The sequence below is a fragment of the Meriones unguiculatus genome, chromosome 20, assembly GCF_030254825.1.
Source record: "Meriones unguiculatus strain TT.TT164.6M chromosome 20, Bangor_MerUng_6.1, whole genome shotgun sequence".
NCBI lineage: Eukaryota > Metazoa > Chordata > Mammalia > Rodentia > Muridae > Meriones > Meriones unguiculatus.
In genome coordinates, this window is record NC_083367.1 from 44,603,154 (window position 1) to 44,616,696 (window position 13,543).

General features: G+C 37.5%; 1 protein-coding gene across 4 annotated transcripts in view; it reads left to right on the forward strand.

The window, feature by feature from the left end:
- The window catches only part of Rev3l (REV3 like, DNA directed polymerase zeta catalytic subunit), a 133,053-nt gene that overhangs the window by 72,710 nt on the left and 46,800 nt on the right, over positions 1–13,543 (forward strand). For all 4 annotated transcript variants that reach the window (XR_009587958.1, XM_060373348.1, XM_021657208.2 and 1 more), the window contains exons 12-15: positions 1,889–2,025; positions 2,627–6,761; positions 9,640–10,553; positions 13,375–13,457. Coding sequence is in view for 3 of the 4 variants with exons in the window: in XM_060373348.1 (XP_060229331.1) it covers positions 1,889–2,025; positions 2,627–6,761; positions 9,640–10,553; positions 13,375–13,457 (5,269 nt within the window). In the remaining variant the exon portion in view is untranslated. The remainder of the gene's footprint in view (positions 1–1,888; positions 2,026–2,626; positions 6,762–9,639; positions 10,554–13,374; positions 13,458–13,543) is intronic.

Below are 13,543 nucleotides of genomic sequence, written 5' to 3' on the forward strand. Positions count from 1 at the left end.
ATATTGGTGAAGGAATGCCACAGTAATGGGATAGAAGGACATATGAGAAACAGTGAGGGCAAGCAGGCAAAAAGCAAGTTTTCTTCCTCCATCTCCTTTGATCTGGGCTGCCACCAGAGGGTGTTGCCTACATTTAGAGTGGGACTTCCTGCTCTAAGTAATCTGATCAGGAAAATCCTTCACCAGACGGGCCAGAGATGAAATTCCATATCCACTCTGATTGGCAACTAAGATTAGCCATTGCAGGTGGCATTGTAGTTTTCTAATCAGCCTGTGTGAGCTTGATTAGTTTGAGTCTGCCTCTGAAACTCAAACATTTCATAACCATACTAGAGAGAAATTGAATAATAGAAACATAGAAAGAATTTTGTTAAAATGTATATTAAGTGCTAGGTTTTGCAATGTGTATCACAGTTTAAGAAGACTGAGAAAATAAAGGGAAATAGAAGATTGGAAAGATCTGTGAACACTGTCATTTTTAAAGAACATTTGAATAGAGAATATTTGATCTAATTAAGGAAAAATCAATAAACATTTATATATTGAAGATTGATATGTAGAAAATGGCGTATCTGTTCGCTCTGATTGTAGAGGATAAAGCATGAATATTCATGTGTGATACCAAAAAGCAGTTACTACTAACAGAGCTGATAATGATAGAAGAGTTACCCTGTAAGACATCAAGCTCTTGATGCAGAGAACATGAAAACAGAGATTACATCAGAGTTCCTAAAAATTAGATTTTTACATCATACAGAAGGTTGGATGAGAACATTAGATGCCTGATGTAATATTTCTTTCAGCAATTAAAGGTGATTTTAGAGTTTATGAAGAACTATGATTTGTAAAAGACTTAAAGGAGAGACTGTTTTGTGTATAATAAAGATATATTTTCAAGCAGTTGAGGCCAGAGGGGAAAAGTTGGGTATGGAAAGAAAAGCATCTAGATGGAAGTGAAAGTATCAGACTAATGTAAACATAACCTTGCTTTGTAGCTATTGCAAAATCAACTCAGTAACCGTATTGTCTTCTAGCTCTTATTAGGTCACTGCTACTTTCTCTCTAGCCCCGATTTGAATGACTTATCTTACCCTTCCTGTTTTTCATTTCAGAATTTAGTGATTCATTTATGAATACCTTAAAATATGTTAGGATGCTACCTTTTTAGAAGTCATCTAATTCTCATTTGTTATTTTTGTGTATATCATACCCACGGATAACATTAAAGTGGAGAATATGAGGAAGGGCATGACTAGATGGCGTAGCCTAGTATGTTGTGGCTATAATGTAAGAATCACATGCTGGGCAGTGATGGTACAGACCTTTAATCTCAGCACTCAGGAGGCAGAGGCAGATGGGTCTCTGAGTTTGAGGCTAGCCTGGTCTACAATAGTGAGTTCCGGCACAGTTAGGGAAGCTCTATCTCAAAAACAAACAAACAAATAAAAAATATATAATGCCTTCAACTTCAAATGAATGAGATTATAAATCCTGTTTACAATAACTTTTTGCAGGTCCCATAGCAGTACATGTTAATAAAGCAAAATAACCCGGTTTTTTAAAATGCTATTGTTATATCTTTATATTGTTTTATTATCATATTCTGATTTGATTATGCACCTAAGATGCACCATTTTCTTTTTAAGATTTATGTGTCTTGAGTGTTTGCCTGCATGTGTGTCTGTACATCACATGCATGTTTTGCCCACAGAAAATAGAAGAGGCTGTCAGGTGCCCTGAAACTGGAGTTACAGACAGTTGTGAGCCACCATGTGGGTGCTGGGACTGAGCCTAGAGTCAGAGTGTTTGGCTGCTGAGCCGTCTTCCCAGCCCCAGGAGTATCATTTTCTAACGGCCATACCCACCAATGGATTTTCATATTCACTAGGTCACTGTGCAGAAATGCCCACAGAAGTTCTGATGATGATTCATCTTCAGAAGAAGAAATGGAGTGGAGTGACAGTAGTTTGCTTTTTGCCAATCTCTCTATACCTCAGTTAGATGGAACTGCAGATGAAAATAGTGGTAAGAAAGTGAATCTGTGTAGGTATTTGGTTAATTAGTGACTAAAAATGTTCGTGTGTGTGTATGTGTGTATGTGTGACATTACTGTGTTTTGTCTTTGAGTGACTATAATTTAAATGACTATATATTGTGTTTTGTCTATAAGTGATACAATTATGTTTTGTCTTTGTTTTTAAGAAAAATGTAGCTGTGCAATTCCTTATTCTCAAGAGGGTAGGATTATTTGTGAGTTGCTTGGTTGAAGATCTGTAAACCTTAATCAGTTTATTCTATCATTCAAGTAGCACAAGAAACTGAGAAATATGCTAACCATATTTCAAATAATAACAGGAAGAGCATTATTTTATGAAAAAAACTTAAATATGGTAGTATTTTCCTATATTTCTTAAATCACAACATTTTTCTGATCAAAAGAATAAATGTTTAAAATAATGACTAATATTGTCTCTTGATTGTCTACATTGTATAGTCTTAAAAGGGCTAAACTTTTTGTCTGGTCACTGTTTCAGACATAGAAATTTAATATAATAACTTAATATAATTTCCTTAGGAAATTGATACTGTGAATGAGTAAATAAACTCTTTCTTTCTCTGATTCCAGACAATCCATTAAACAATGAAAATTCTAGAACCCACTCTTCTGTGATTGCAACAAGCAAGCTATCAGTAAGACCCTCCATCTTTCACAAAGATGCTGCTACTTTAGAACCCCCATCTTCTGCTAAGATTACCTTTCAGTGTAAACACACAAGTGCCCTTTCTTCCCATGTTTTAAACAAAGATGATTTAATTGAAGACCTTTCACAACCAAACAATACAGAAAGAGGACGAGATAATTCAGTCACTTTTACAAATGAAAGTACTTACTCCATGAAATACTCTGGATCTTTAAGCAGTGCTGTTCATTCGGATAATTCTCATAAAGAGATTTGTAAGAAAGATAAATCCTTGCCAGTATCTTCCTGTGAAAGTAGTGTTTTTGATTATGAAGAAGATATTCCATCTGTTACAAGACAAGTCCCAAGTAGAAAATATGCAAACATGAGAAAGACTGAGAAGGATACCTCCTTCATACATGTGAACCGTCACACTAGTGAGAATACCTTGGGAAAAAATTCTTTCAACTTTGCTGACTTAAGTCATTCAAAAAATAAATTATCCTCTGAAGGAAATGAAAAGGGAAACAGTATATTCCCCTCTTCATTAACTGAAAGTTGTGACATGCTGTCGTGTTCAGGGGAGAATAGAACTGTGCTACATTCTCTCGATAGCATCACTGATGAGAGTGGACTAAATAAACTTAAAATCAGATATGAAGAATTCCAAGAGCATAAAATGGAAAAGCCAAGTCTCAGCCAGCAAGCAGCACATTATATGTTTTTTCCCAGTGTTGTTCTTTCTAATTGTCTCACTAGACCACAGAAACTATCTCCTGTCACATATAAACTACAACCTGGCAATAAATCTTCCCGCTTAAAATTTAACAAAAAGAAATTAATAGGTCTTCAGGAAAGTTCTACCAAAAGTAGTGATACTGGAACCACAAAAGACAGTTGTACACATAATAATAATTACAGTAGTACTTCTGAGAAGGACAGTGTATTGAGTAGTGAATTGATTAAAGCTACTCATGGGACATTTGAAAATAAAACATCTACAGAAAATTTTATAGACTGTCATTTTGGAGATGGATCTTTAGAAACTGAACAGTCTTTTGGACTCTATGGAAATAAATATACACTGAGAGCCAAACGCAAGGTGAATTATGAAACTGAAGACAGTGAGTCAAGTTTTGTAACACACAACTCAAAAATTAGCCTACCTCATCCCATAGAAATTGGTGAAAATCTAGATGGAACTCTCAAATCCCGAAAACGAAGAAAAATGTCTAAAAAGCTGCCCCCTGTCATTATAAAGTATATTATTATTAATAGATTTAGAGGGAGAAAAAATATGCTTGTGAAGCTAGGTAAAATAGACTCTAAAGAAAAACAAGTAATTTTAACTGAGGAAAAAATGGAACTTTATAAGAAGCTTGCACCTTTGAAGGATTTTTGGCCAAAAGTTCCTGACTCCCCCGCAACCAAATATCCCATTTATCCACTAACACCAAAGAAGAGTCACAGAAGAAAGTCAAAACACAAATCTGCTAAGAAAAAACCTGGTAAGCAACAAAGAACAAATAGTGAAAATATTAAAAGAACTTTATCTTTCAGAAGGAAGCGGACACATGCTATTCTTTCTCCTCCCTCACCATCTTACATTGCTGAAACCGAAGACTGTGACTTGAATTATAGTGATGTTATGTCGAAGCTAGGTTTTCTTTCTGAGAGAAGCACAAGTCCTATCAACTCCTCTCCACCTCGCTGCTGGTCTCCCACAGACCCAAGAGCTGAAGAAATTATGGCTGCTGCAGAAAAGGAATCAATGCTTTTTAAGGGTCCTAGTGCGCATGGTACTAAGACTGTTAATCCTCGGATAGGAAGACCTGGTCGAGCAAGAGCACAGGTTAAGAAGACAAAAGCAAGACTTGCTAATCCCTCTGTAGTCACTAAAAAAAGAAACAAACGAAACCACACAAATAAACTTGTAGATGATGGAAAAAAGAAACCAAGAGCAAAGCAGAAACAAAGAGTGAATGAGAAAGGTACATCCAGAAAGCACATAACACCTAAGGATGAAAAGATAAAACCACACGCTGAGGCTGAACTCACACCGAACCACCAGAGCATGGCCGAGACCACGAGTGGTTCCGGTGCTCAGATGCTTCCTAAACAGAAAGAGGTGTCGCAGGCTGGCCCTGCTGTGGATCTTCCACTTCCCACTTCCCAACCCACCGGGCTTAATATACAACAGCGGCTGTCTAACTGCTTTTCCTCTTTCTTAGAAAGCAAGAAGTCTTTGGATTTGCAGACATTCCCCAGTTCACGAGATGATTCACATTCTTCTGTTTATAGTTCTATAGGACCTGGAATCTCAAAAATTAATATTCAGAGATCTCATAATCAAAGTTCTATGTTTACTCGAAAGGAAACAACCTTGATTCAAAAAAGTATATTTGACCTTTCCAACCATTTGTCTCAGGTAGCACAGAGTACACAGATATCTTCAGGTATTATGTCTCCAAAGACAGAGGAGAGTTCAAATATACAAAAAAACTGTGTGTCATCTATTGGAAAGTCAAATGAGTACCACAGTTCCCTAGAATCAAAGCCAGAACAGGTCTCTGCCCCTAATTTTTTGCACTGCAAAGACAGTCAGCAGCAGACTGTGTGTATGTCAGAACAGTCAAAACACAGTGAAATTTGTTCTCCAGGAAATGCAGCTTCTGAGGAAAGCCAGACACCTAATAGTTTTGTAACTTCTTTGAGAAGTCCCATCAAACAAATAGCATGGGAGCAGAAACAGAGGGGCTTTATTTTAGATATGTCAAATTTTAAGCCTGAAAAGGTAAAACAAAGATCACTGTCAGAAGCAATTTCACAAACCAAAGCACTGTCTCAATGTAAAAATCAAAATGTGTCACCACCTTCAGTATTTGGTGAAGGACAATCTGGGCTAGCTGTTCTAAAAGAATTGTTACAAAAAAGACAGCAGAAAGCACAAAGTACAAATGTCATACAAGACTCGGCTTCTAGTAATCAGCCAGATAAGAATATTCCTGTTTCTGTTGAGCATAAGAAAGCAAATAAACGAACACGACTGGCGACATCACCGAGAAAACCTCGAACTCCCAGAAGAACAAAACCTAAGGAACAAACCCCCAGACGTCTGAAAGTAGATCCTCTGAACCTACAGACGTCTGGCCACTTGGAGAACTCCCCTTCAGGTGATAGTCCCATCCTTTTCTCAGATCCAGGTTTTGAAAGTTGTTACTCACTTGAAGATAGTCTGTCTCCTGAACATAATTATAATTTTGATATTAACACAATCGGTCAGACTGGATTTTGTAGCTTTTACTCTGGTAGTCAGTTTGTTCCAGCGGATCAGAATTTGCCTCAGAAGTTTCTAAGCGATGCTGTTCAGGATCTTTTCCCAGGACAAGCTATAGAAAAGAATGAACTTTTAAGTCATGACAAACAGAGTTGTAGCGAGGAAAAGCATCATGTCTCTGACTCAAGCCCATGGATTCGATCCAGTACTTTAAACCCTGAACTTTTTGAGAAATCATCTATGGATAACAATGAAAATCATCGGCACAGCCAGTGGAAAAATAGCTTTCATCCTCTGACATCTCATTCTAATTCAATAATGGAGTCTTTCTGTGTCCAGCAAGTAGAGAGTTGTCGAAATGAAAAATCCAGACTGAATAGGAGTTCAGTGAGTAAAGAAGTGTTTCTCAGTCTCCCACAGACAAGCAGTTCAGACTGGGTTCAAGCTCATAACCGAAAAGAAATGGAGCAGTCTCTTGAATCAGTTAACACCTCTTTTACTACCATCCTGTCCTCCCCTGATGGGGAACTTGTGGATGCAGCTTCTGAAGATTTAGAACTGTATGTGTCAAGAAACAACGATGTTTTGACACCAACTCCTGATAGTTCACCAAGGTCTGCCAGTTCTCCCCTACAATCTAAAAATGGCAGCTTTCCTCCTCGGACCGCTCACATTCTGAAACCACTTATGTCCCCACCAAGTAGGGACGAAATTGTGGCAACTTTGCTGGATCATGATCTTTCAGAAACTACTTATCAGGAACCATTTTGCAGCAATCCTTCTGATGTTCCAGAAAAGCCCAGGTAATCAGAATTAATTTTCCCCCTTGGCTCACTTTGAATAATTTTTATTTCTGTAACATTTCATAACTGATTGCTAGTTTTCTAGCTGTGATACTGCATTTTTAAGAACAATGAAGAAAATTATTTATAATTATACACTGAACATTCACAAACTCGAAAGCTGTACCTAGAGAAATTAAGTTGACGATTCTTAAACTCTAATTTACTAGTACTTAACTCCGTGTCATTAAGGATTTAGAGGAGCAAAGGCTCACGTTGACATGATGCAAAATTTAAAAGAACATCAAAATACCCAAATGTATTACAGGATGGGGTGGGAAGGGAGAGAGAGATGGAGGGAGGGAGAGAAGGAGAGAGAGAGAAGGAAGTGGGTAGAGAGAGAATTCAATGCTAGGAACTGAATCCAAGGACCTCATGTCGTAGGCAAACACTCTTCCTCTGGGGTAGACCCCTCAATGATCTTTTTTTTTTTTTTTATGGAAGTTTTAATCATTAAGCTTTCTTACATATTTTTATATACTGTGTGTGTGTGTGTGTGTGTGTGTGTGTGTGTGTGTGTGTGTGTACATGAGCATGTGCATTTCACAAGTATGTAGGTCAGAGGACCCAAATCCTGCCTTTCACCTTGTGGGTCCCAGGGAATAAACTCAGGTCTAAAGTTTTTTGTTTTGTTTCTGATATATGTGTTCATCTGCTTTCATTCATTGTGAGAAATACTGGATACAACCCAGTTTATAAAGAAAAGAAATTTGATTGGACTCACAGTTTGGAGGTTCCAGTCCACGATCAGCTTGGTCTAGGCAAGGCAGCACCTCAAGGCAGCACCTGAGGCATGTATGGCAGAACAGAACTGCTCACCTAATGGTTAGGACTGAAGAGAAGAGGCCAGTGCCTATATTCTAAAGACCTTTCACTAAATCCCACCTAAAGTTTCAGGCAACTCCCAAAATCTCAAGCCAGGGACTATGGACATTTGGGGACCCTAATGTTAGCATTGAGCACAGATAGGCTACTTTATGATTGTAAATGAACATTAGTTTTTGGTGTTTCTATCATAAATCATTTCTCATTTGTTTCAGCATCTTTAGTCGTGTTAATAGTGCTGATTTTTTTGTAGTTACTAACGTGTGAATAGAGTTTGGTTTCCCCTTATCATTTCTTTCATTCAGTATTTTCAGGGAGATAATAGAACCATGCAGCAAAGAGTAAAGTGAGAATCATTGTACTGCCTTATTTAGCAATGATTGAATAGTTCTGTAATATATGATGTAATCCAAGTGTTTAGGACTGTGGAGATAAATCAATTGGTAAAGTGCTTGAGGACATGAATCCAATCACCCAGACCCATGTTGGGTAGGTGGATGAGTGGTTTATTTGTTTGTTTTAAAAAAATAACGAAAACAAAGCAGAAACGGTGGTATTGCAAATCTATAGAGATGAGTACCGGTAAACATAGAGGCTTGCTGACCAACCAGCCTATCCTAGTTGGTGACTTTCAAATCAGTGAGAGTATGGCATGTGAGGAACAACATCCAAAAGCCTGTCCTCAGACTTCCACATTTACACATACACACAGCTACACAGAAACTAGTCTGTCTTTGAATTACTGATTGTCCATGCAAACATACCACCCCAAACATTGGTGGAATTAGGTGGTTCATTTTGTGTTCTGCCAGTTCCAAAGTTCTTACATTTACATCAAACCTAGGAATCTGAGAGAATGGATTTATGACAATTTACCTCAGCTGTGTAGATGGAGATTTTGTTTAATACTGGACATTGAGCCCAAGGCCTCATGGTATACCACTAGCAAGTATATGCTTTTTTTATATTAAAATTTTTAATTTCATATTGAGAGATCTGGTGCCCTCTTCTGGTGTACTGGCTCACATGCAGGCAGAATACTGTATAAATAATAAATTAATAAGTAAATCTTTTTTAAAAAGATTTATTATTTATACAGTATTCTGCTTGCATGTGAGCCAGCAGGCTAGAAGAGGGCACCAGATCTCATTATAGATGGTTGTGAGCCACAATGTCGTTGCTGGAACTTGAACTCAGGACCTCTGAAAGAGCAGACAGTGCTAACCGCTGAGCCATCCCACAAGCCCAATAGTAAATCTTAAAATAAATACAAAGCCTTGTTTGAATTGACTGGCTTTGCTAAACTACTGTAGTAGGAGATATAGAAAGAGGCTATGGAGAAATAAATGATAACTACTCCATTGTTTCTAATCTATGTATGTTGACAGTGGAACATTATTTAAAATTAACAGTGAGTGGCTGGAGAGGTTGATGAACTGCTGAAGTTCCTATTCCATAAGCATGGGGACCTGAGTTTAGATTCACAGCACTCTTGAGAAATCTGAGCATGATGGCTCTTGTCCATAACCCGAGCACCAGGGAGGCCAGACACGCAGATCTGTAGCTCATTTGCTATCCAGCTAATCAAAGTGGTAAGCTTACACTTGAATTTGAGTTACTGTCTCACATAAATAAGGTGGAGGGCAACTATGTCATCCTCTGGCCTCCACATATGTTAACTCATCCATATGAAAACATACATCCAAATATACACAGAGATTGATAGGGATAGGGATTTTGGTAAGTTTGTGTCATAGGACACTAAATTTTTTTTTAATTTTTTTTCTTTATTTTGAATTGGTGATTCTCTTTTAAAGAAATTAACTTTGTAAAGACCTGTGAAGAAAAGCATATTGAAGCTGAATATATATTTTGTCTGTAATTGGGGTGAGTGGGGGGAAAAAAGAAATTGTCATATTTGAGATACCAAAGGGGACCTAAATCTGTGAGATAGGAGCTTATTTTGGATAATTGTTTCTTGAGACAAAAATATTTGTTTTAAAAATATTTATAGGGAGATTGGTGGACGGCTCCTCATGGTAGAAAGTCGACTTCCAAACGACCTGGTCGAATTTGAAGGAGATTTTTCCTTGGAAGGACTTCGCCTATGGAAAACAGCCTTCTCAGCAATGACTCAGAATCCCAGACCAGGGTCTCCCCTTCGTAATGGCCAAGCAGTTATCAATAAAGGATCAAGTAATAGCCATAAGATTGTAGAAGATAAAAAAATTGTAATTATGCCTTGCAAATATGCCCCAAGTCGACAACTGGTTCAAGCGTGGCTTCAAGCCAAAGAAGAATATGAGCGTGCGAAGAAACTCCCTAAAACTGAGTTAACTGCAGCAATAAAATCTGCTGAAAACATCAACCCCTCAGTTAATCCAGGTGACACACCTGCAGTGTCTCGACAAATGGATATCTGCCCACATACACTCTCCACTACAGCACATACCAAGAAGGAAGTCAGTAAGTCTCAGATTGCTTTACAGACATCACCTACAGGATGTAATCAGACTGTAAATGCCACTCAGACACTGCTACCAGCTGCCTCTGCAACTGTTCCCGAGGAAGATGAAGATGATGATGATAATTGTTATGTTAGTTACAGCTCCCCTGATTCTCCAGGTATTCCACCTTGGCAACAGGCAACATCCCCAGATTTCAAAGCATTGAATGGAGATGATAGACACTCATCACCTGTAGAGGAGCTTTGTTCTCTAGCTGTTGAGAATTTCTTAAAGCCAATAAAAGATGGTATCCAAAAGAGCCCCTGCTGTGAACCTCAGGACTCTCAAGTGATCTCTCCAATTAGTGCTAGGGCAAGAACTGGGAAATATGATCCACTTTGCCTCCATAGTACACCAGTTATGCAGAGAAAATGTCTGGAAAAGCTTCCTGAAGCAACTGGCCTTAGCCCTTTATCAGTAGGTAAGTGTAGAAATAGTGGAAAAGCGGCATACTCTTCAAAGGTAGAGATGGAATGTTAGACTACGGAATAAATGTCCTTGTCTTATAAATGAAATTTATAGCTCAGGAAATGAAAGATTATTATTAACTTGTCATGCTTTAGAAAGTCATTCATGGAAATGTTTTCCTCTTTCTATTGCAACTTCTGCTTCTACCTCCCTTGTAAGGGTGGATTACAAGGAACCCTTAGGGAGTCTTCTTCTGAACTTGATTTTCACACTGGCTTTTTCAAACATACCTAAATCTCCACCTCCTTTTGTTTTTGTTTTTCCCAGTTCTGCCTCTCAAACCCAGAGCCTATATATACACTCCTGTTGAGGTATATCTCTAGCCTATTTCCCACCTTTTAATATAGAAACAGACAAAAATTTCTATTGGACTTACATCTCAAGCCAAATTTCTCTACTTATTCAAAGCCAACTTTCTTTTAAAAGATTTCTCTAATAGCTCTGCTTATCTACTGTGTATTAATTTCTCAGCCTACTCTAACCTTAATTCTGCCTCAGTAATTACACTGCTTTAAAAAAAAAAAGTTTTTCAATATCTTTCTTATAACTAAAACCACTTGGTGCAGTTTAGTCTTCTAATCATGGCTTCTAAGCTGTCATTGGCCTGCTGTCTACAGCTTAGTTTCTACAAGCTCCTCTTGTCTTTATTTTTTTTTCTTTCTAGTTGTTTTTCTTTAAATATATCTTGCTATTCTTAGTTTTCATCTAAGTGTTGCAGTTTAAGTATTAAGCTTTCCTTGGCTTTTCTCCTAAATGATCAAATTCCTGTCCATGAGGTTAATACTGGTAATAAACAAATTTGTATTTTCAGTTGGGAATTTAGGCTTAGAATACTATCCTACTGACTATATGCCCATTTCTGCTTGATTGTTCAAAGGTCCACAAGATTGATATTTTTAACCCTTAAGTCATGATCTTAATACCTGTATGCACTACCACCTTACCAGCACACTCAGGCTCGCGTGCCCCATGAGTCATTTACAGGCACATCTAGTCTTTGATCTTTCAGTTCTCTCTCTCTCTCCTTCCCTCTCTCCCTCCATCCCTCCCTCTTCCTCTCTCAGTGAATAATACCATCATCTCATCAGTCTCCAGAGTTAGACTATATTTGTAGCATCACCTGACTCCCTTGGTAAACACCCTGTAGTTTTCAATCCATTAGCAATTTCTTTCATTTCATCTCTGCCACCGCAGCCTTGTGTTGGCTCATTATCGTGTCATGTCTGAGCTTCTGCTGGCCCTCCTATACTCTTACTGCATGACAACCAGGAGAAATCACTTTTGTATGTCTACTATGCATAGTTCAGTCCAAAGACACCACGTCTTAACTAAACACAAATTCCCAATTAGTTCCTCACTCAGACAGGTTGTGGCTTTAGTCGGTTTCCGTTACACAGTCCAAAAATATCAATTAGAAAACTGTAAATAAGTAATCCACGAGTTTTAAATCGTGTCATTTTCACTATCTTGAGATCTGAACCATCTGTTTGTTCAGTATATCCATGCTATACACACTACCCTCTTGTTCATTGCTGAGTAGGTGTCTCAGTAATCCAGTCAACTGCTGTAGAATTGGGATGCTTATGTTCATATAGTCATTATTTGACTTCATGACCCTAAAGCACAGATGTAATGATGCTGATGACTCATAGATGCCAAGGAGAAACAGGAAAATACTTCCTTTATGAAAAGATGAAAAAAATAATGTTTGAGAAAGAGATAACATTCATATCTTATTATAGTATATTATTGTAATTCTGTTTGATTACTGTGTATTGTTAATCTTACTGTGCCTAATTTATAAATTAAAAGCTATTATTATACACAGTAATTGGGTATAGCAAAAAAAATAGTATCTATAGGATTCAGTACTATCCACAGTTATCTACTGTTCAGAGGTCTCAGAACATAGCCTATACAGATAAGGAGAACCATGGTAATTTCACTTTTATGAATGTGTGGTGAATTTATGTTCTCTCTAGAACAGAGAAGAAACTTTATGTTGTTAAGGTTATTTTTGCAAAACTGTGTTTGTTTCTCAGTTTCTCTTTTAACCTGGCTATTACACAAACAGTTGAGACTCTTATATTTGTTTAATAATAAGCTTCAGAACACAATAACTGAACAGTTTATTGCTCTATTCTTAACCCTCTAAGCTAATTTGGTTTCCTTCTGTCGTATATCCCAGAGATACTTAACACTTTGTAGCTTTCCTGTTCAGTGCCTTTTTTTTTGATATCTCTTTGACCTCCATGGCTGAGTACCCTACTTCCTCTTCTCATTCCTCCTCCCATGGATGGCATTATTCTCTCCCCTGCTCAGTGATTGGCTATAAGCTGCTTTGTTGGCATGTCAGGGGACAGTTGGGGAGCAGTGTTTATACAACATTGAGACAGGAGATTCCCAGAACAAAGCTTACAGTCAGATGGGGGGGTACAGAAATCAGCATTTGAATTACACAATAACCTTATGCCTACATTATGTTCTCCCTCCTCATCATAAATATGTGATAATTGAGTGAATTATCCCCAAGGATAATGACTAAGCTATAAAACTCAGTTTGAGAAAACATAAAAGTGCTTATTTTAAAATGCAAAATCTTGAAGTATTTTATGGAGATTAGAGATTTTAATTAAATTCATTTTTAATTGTGAAATCTGAAAAAATGTATAGAATAGTATTCACAAATGATATTTAAGTGTTTGAAATAACAAATTTTGTTTTACAAAACAGAAGCAGATGTACAAGTTATAAATGAAATTTTCTTTCTACAGAACCAAAAACCCAGAAGTTCTGTAATAAGAAAGGCGGTGACACTGACAGTCTCAGGAGAGTACTCCTGACAACACAAGTGAAGGTAACTATGCTAAACATCCACAGCACCTCAGACAGTTCAAACTGTGTCTGGACTTCATTTTTCCACTATTTTTTTTTTTTTGCATC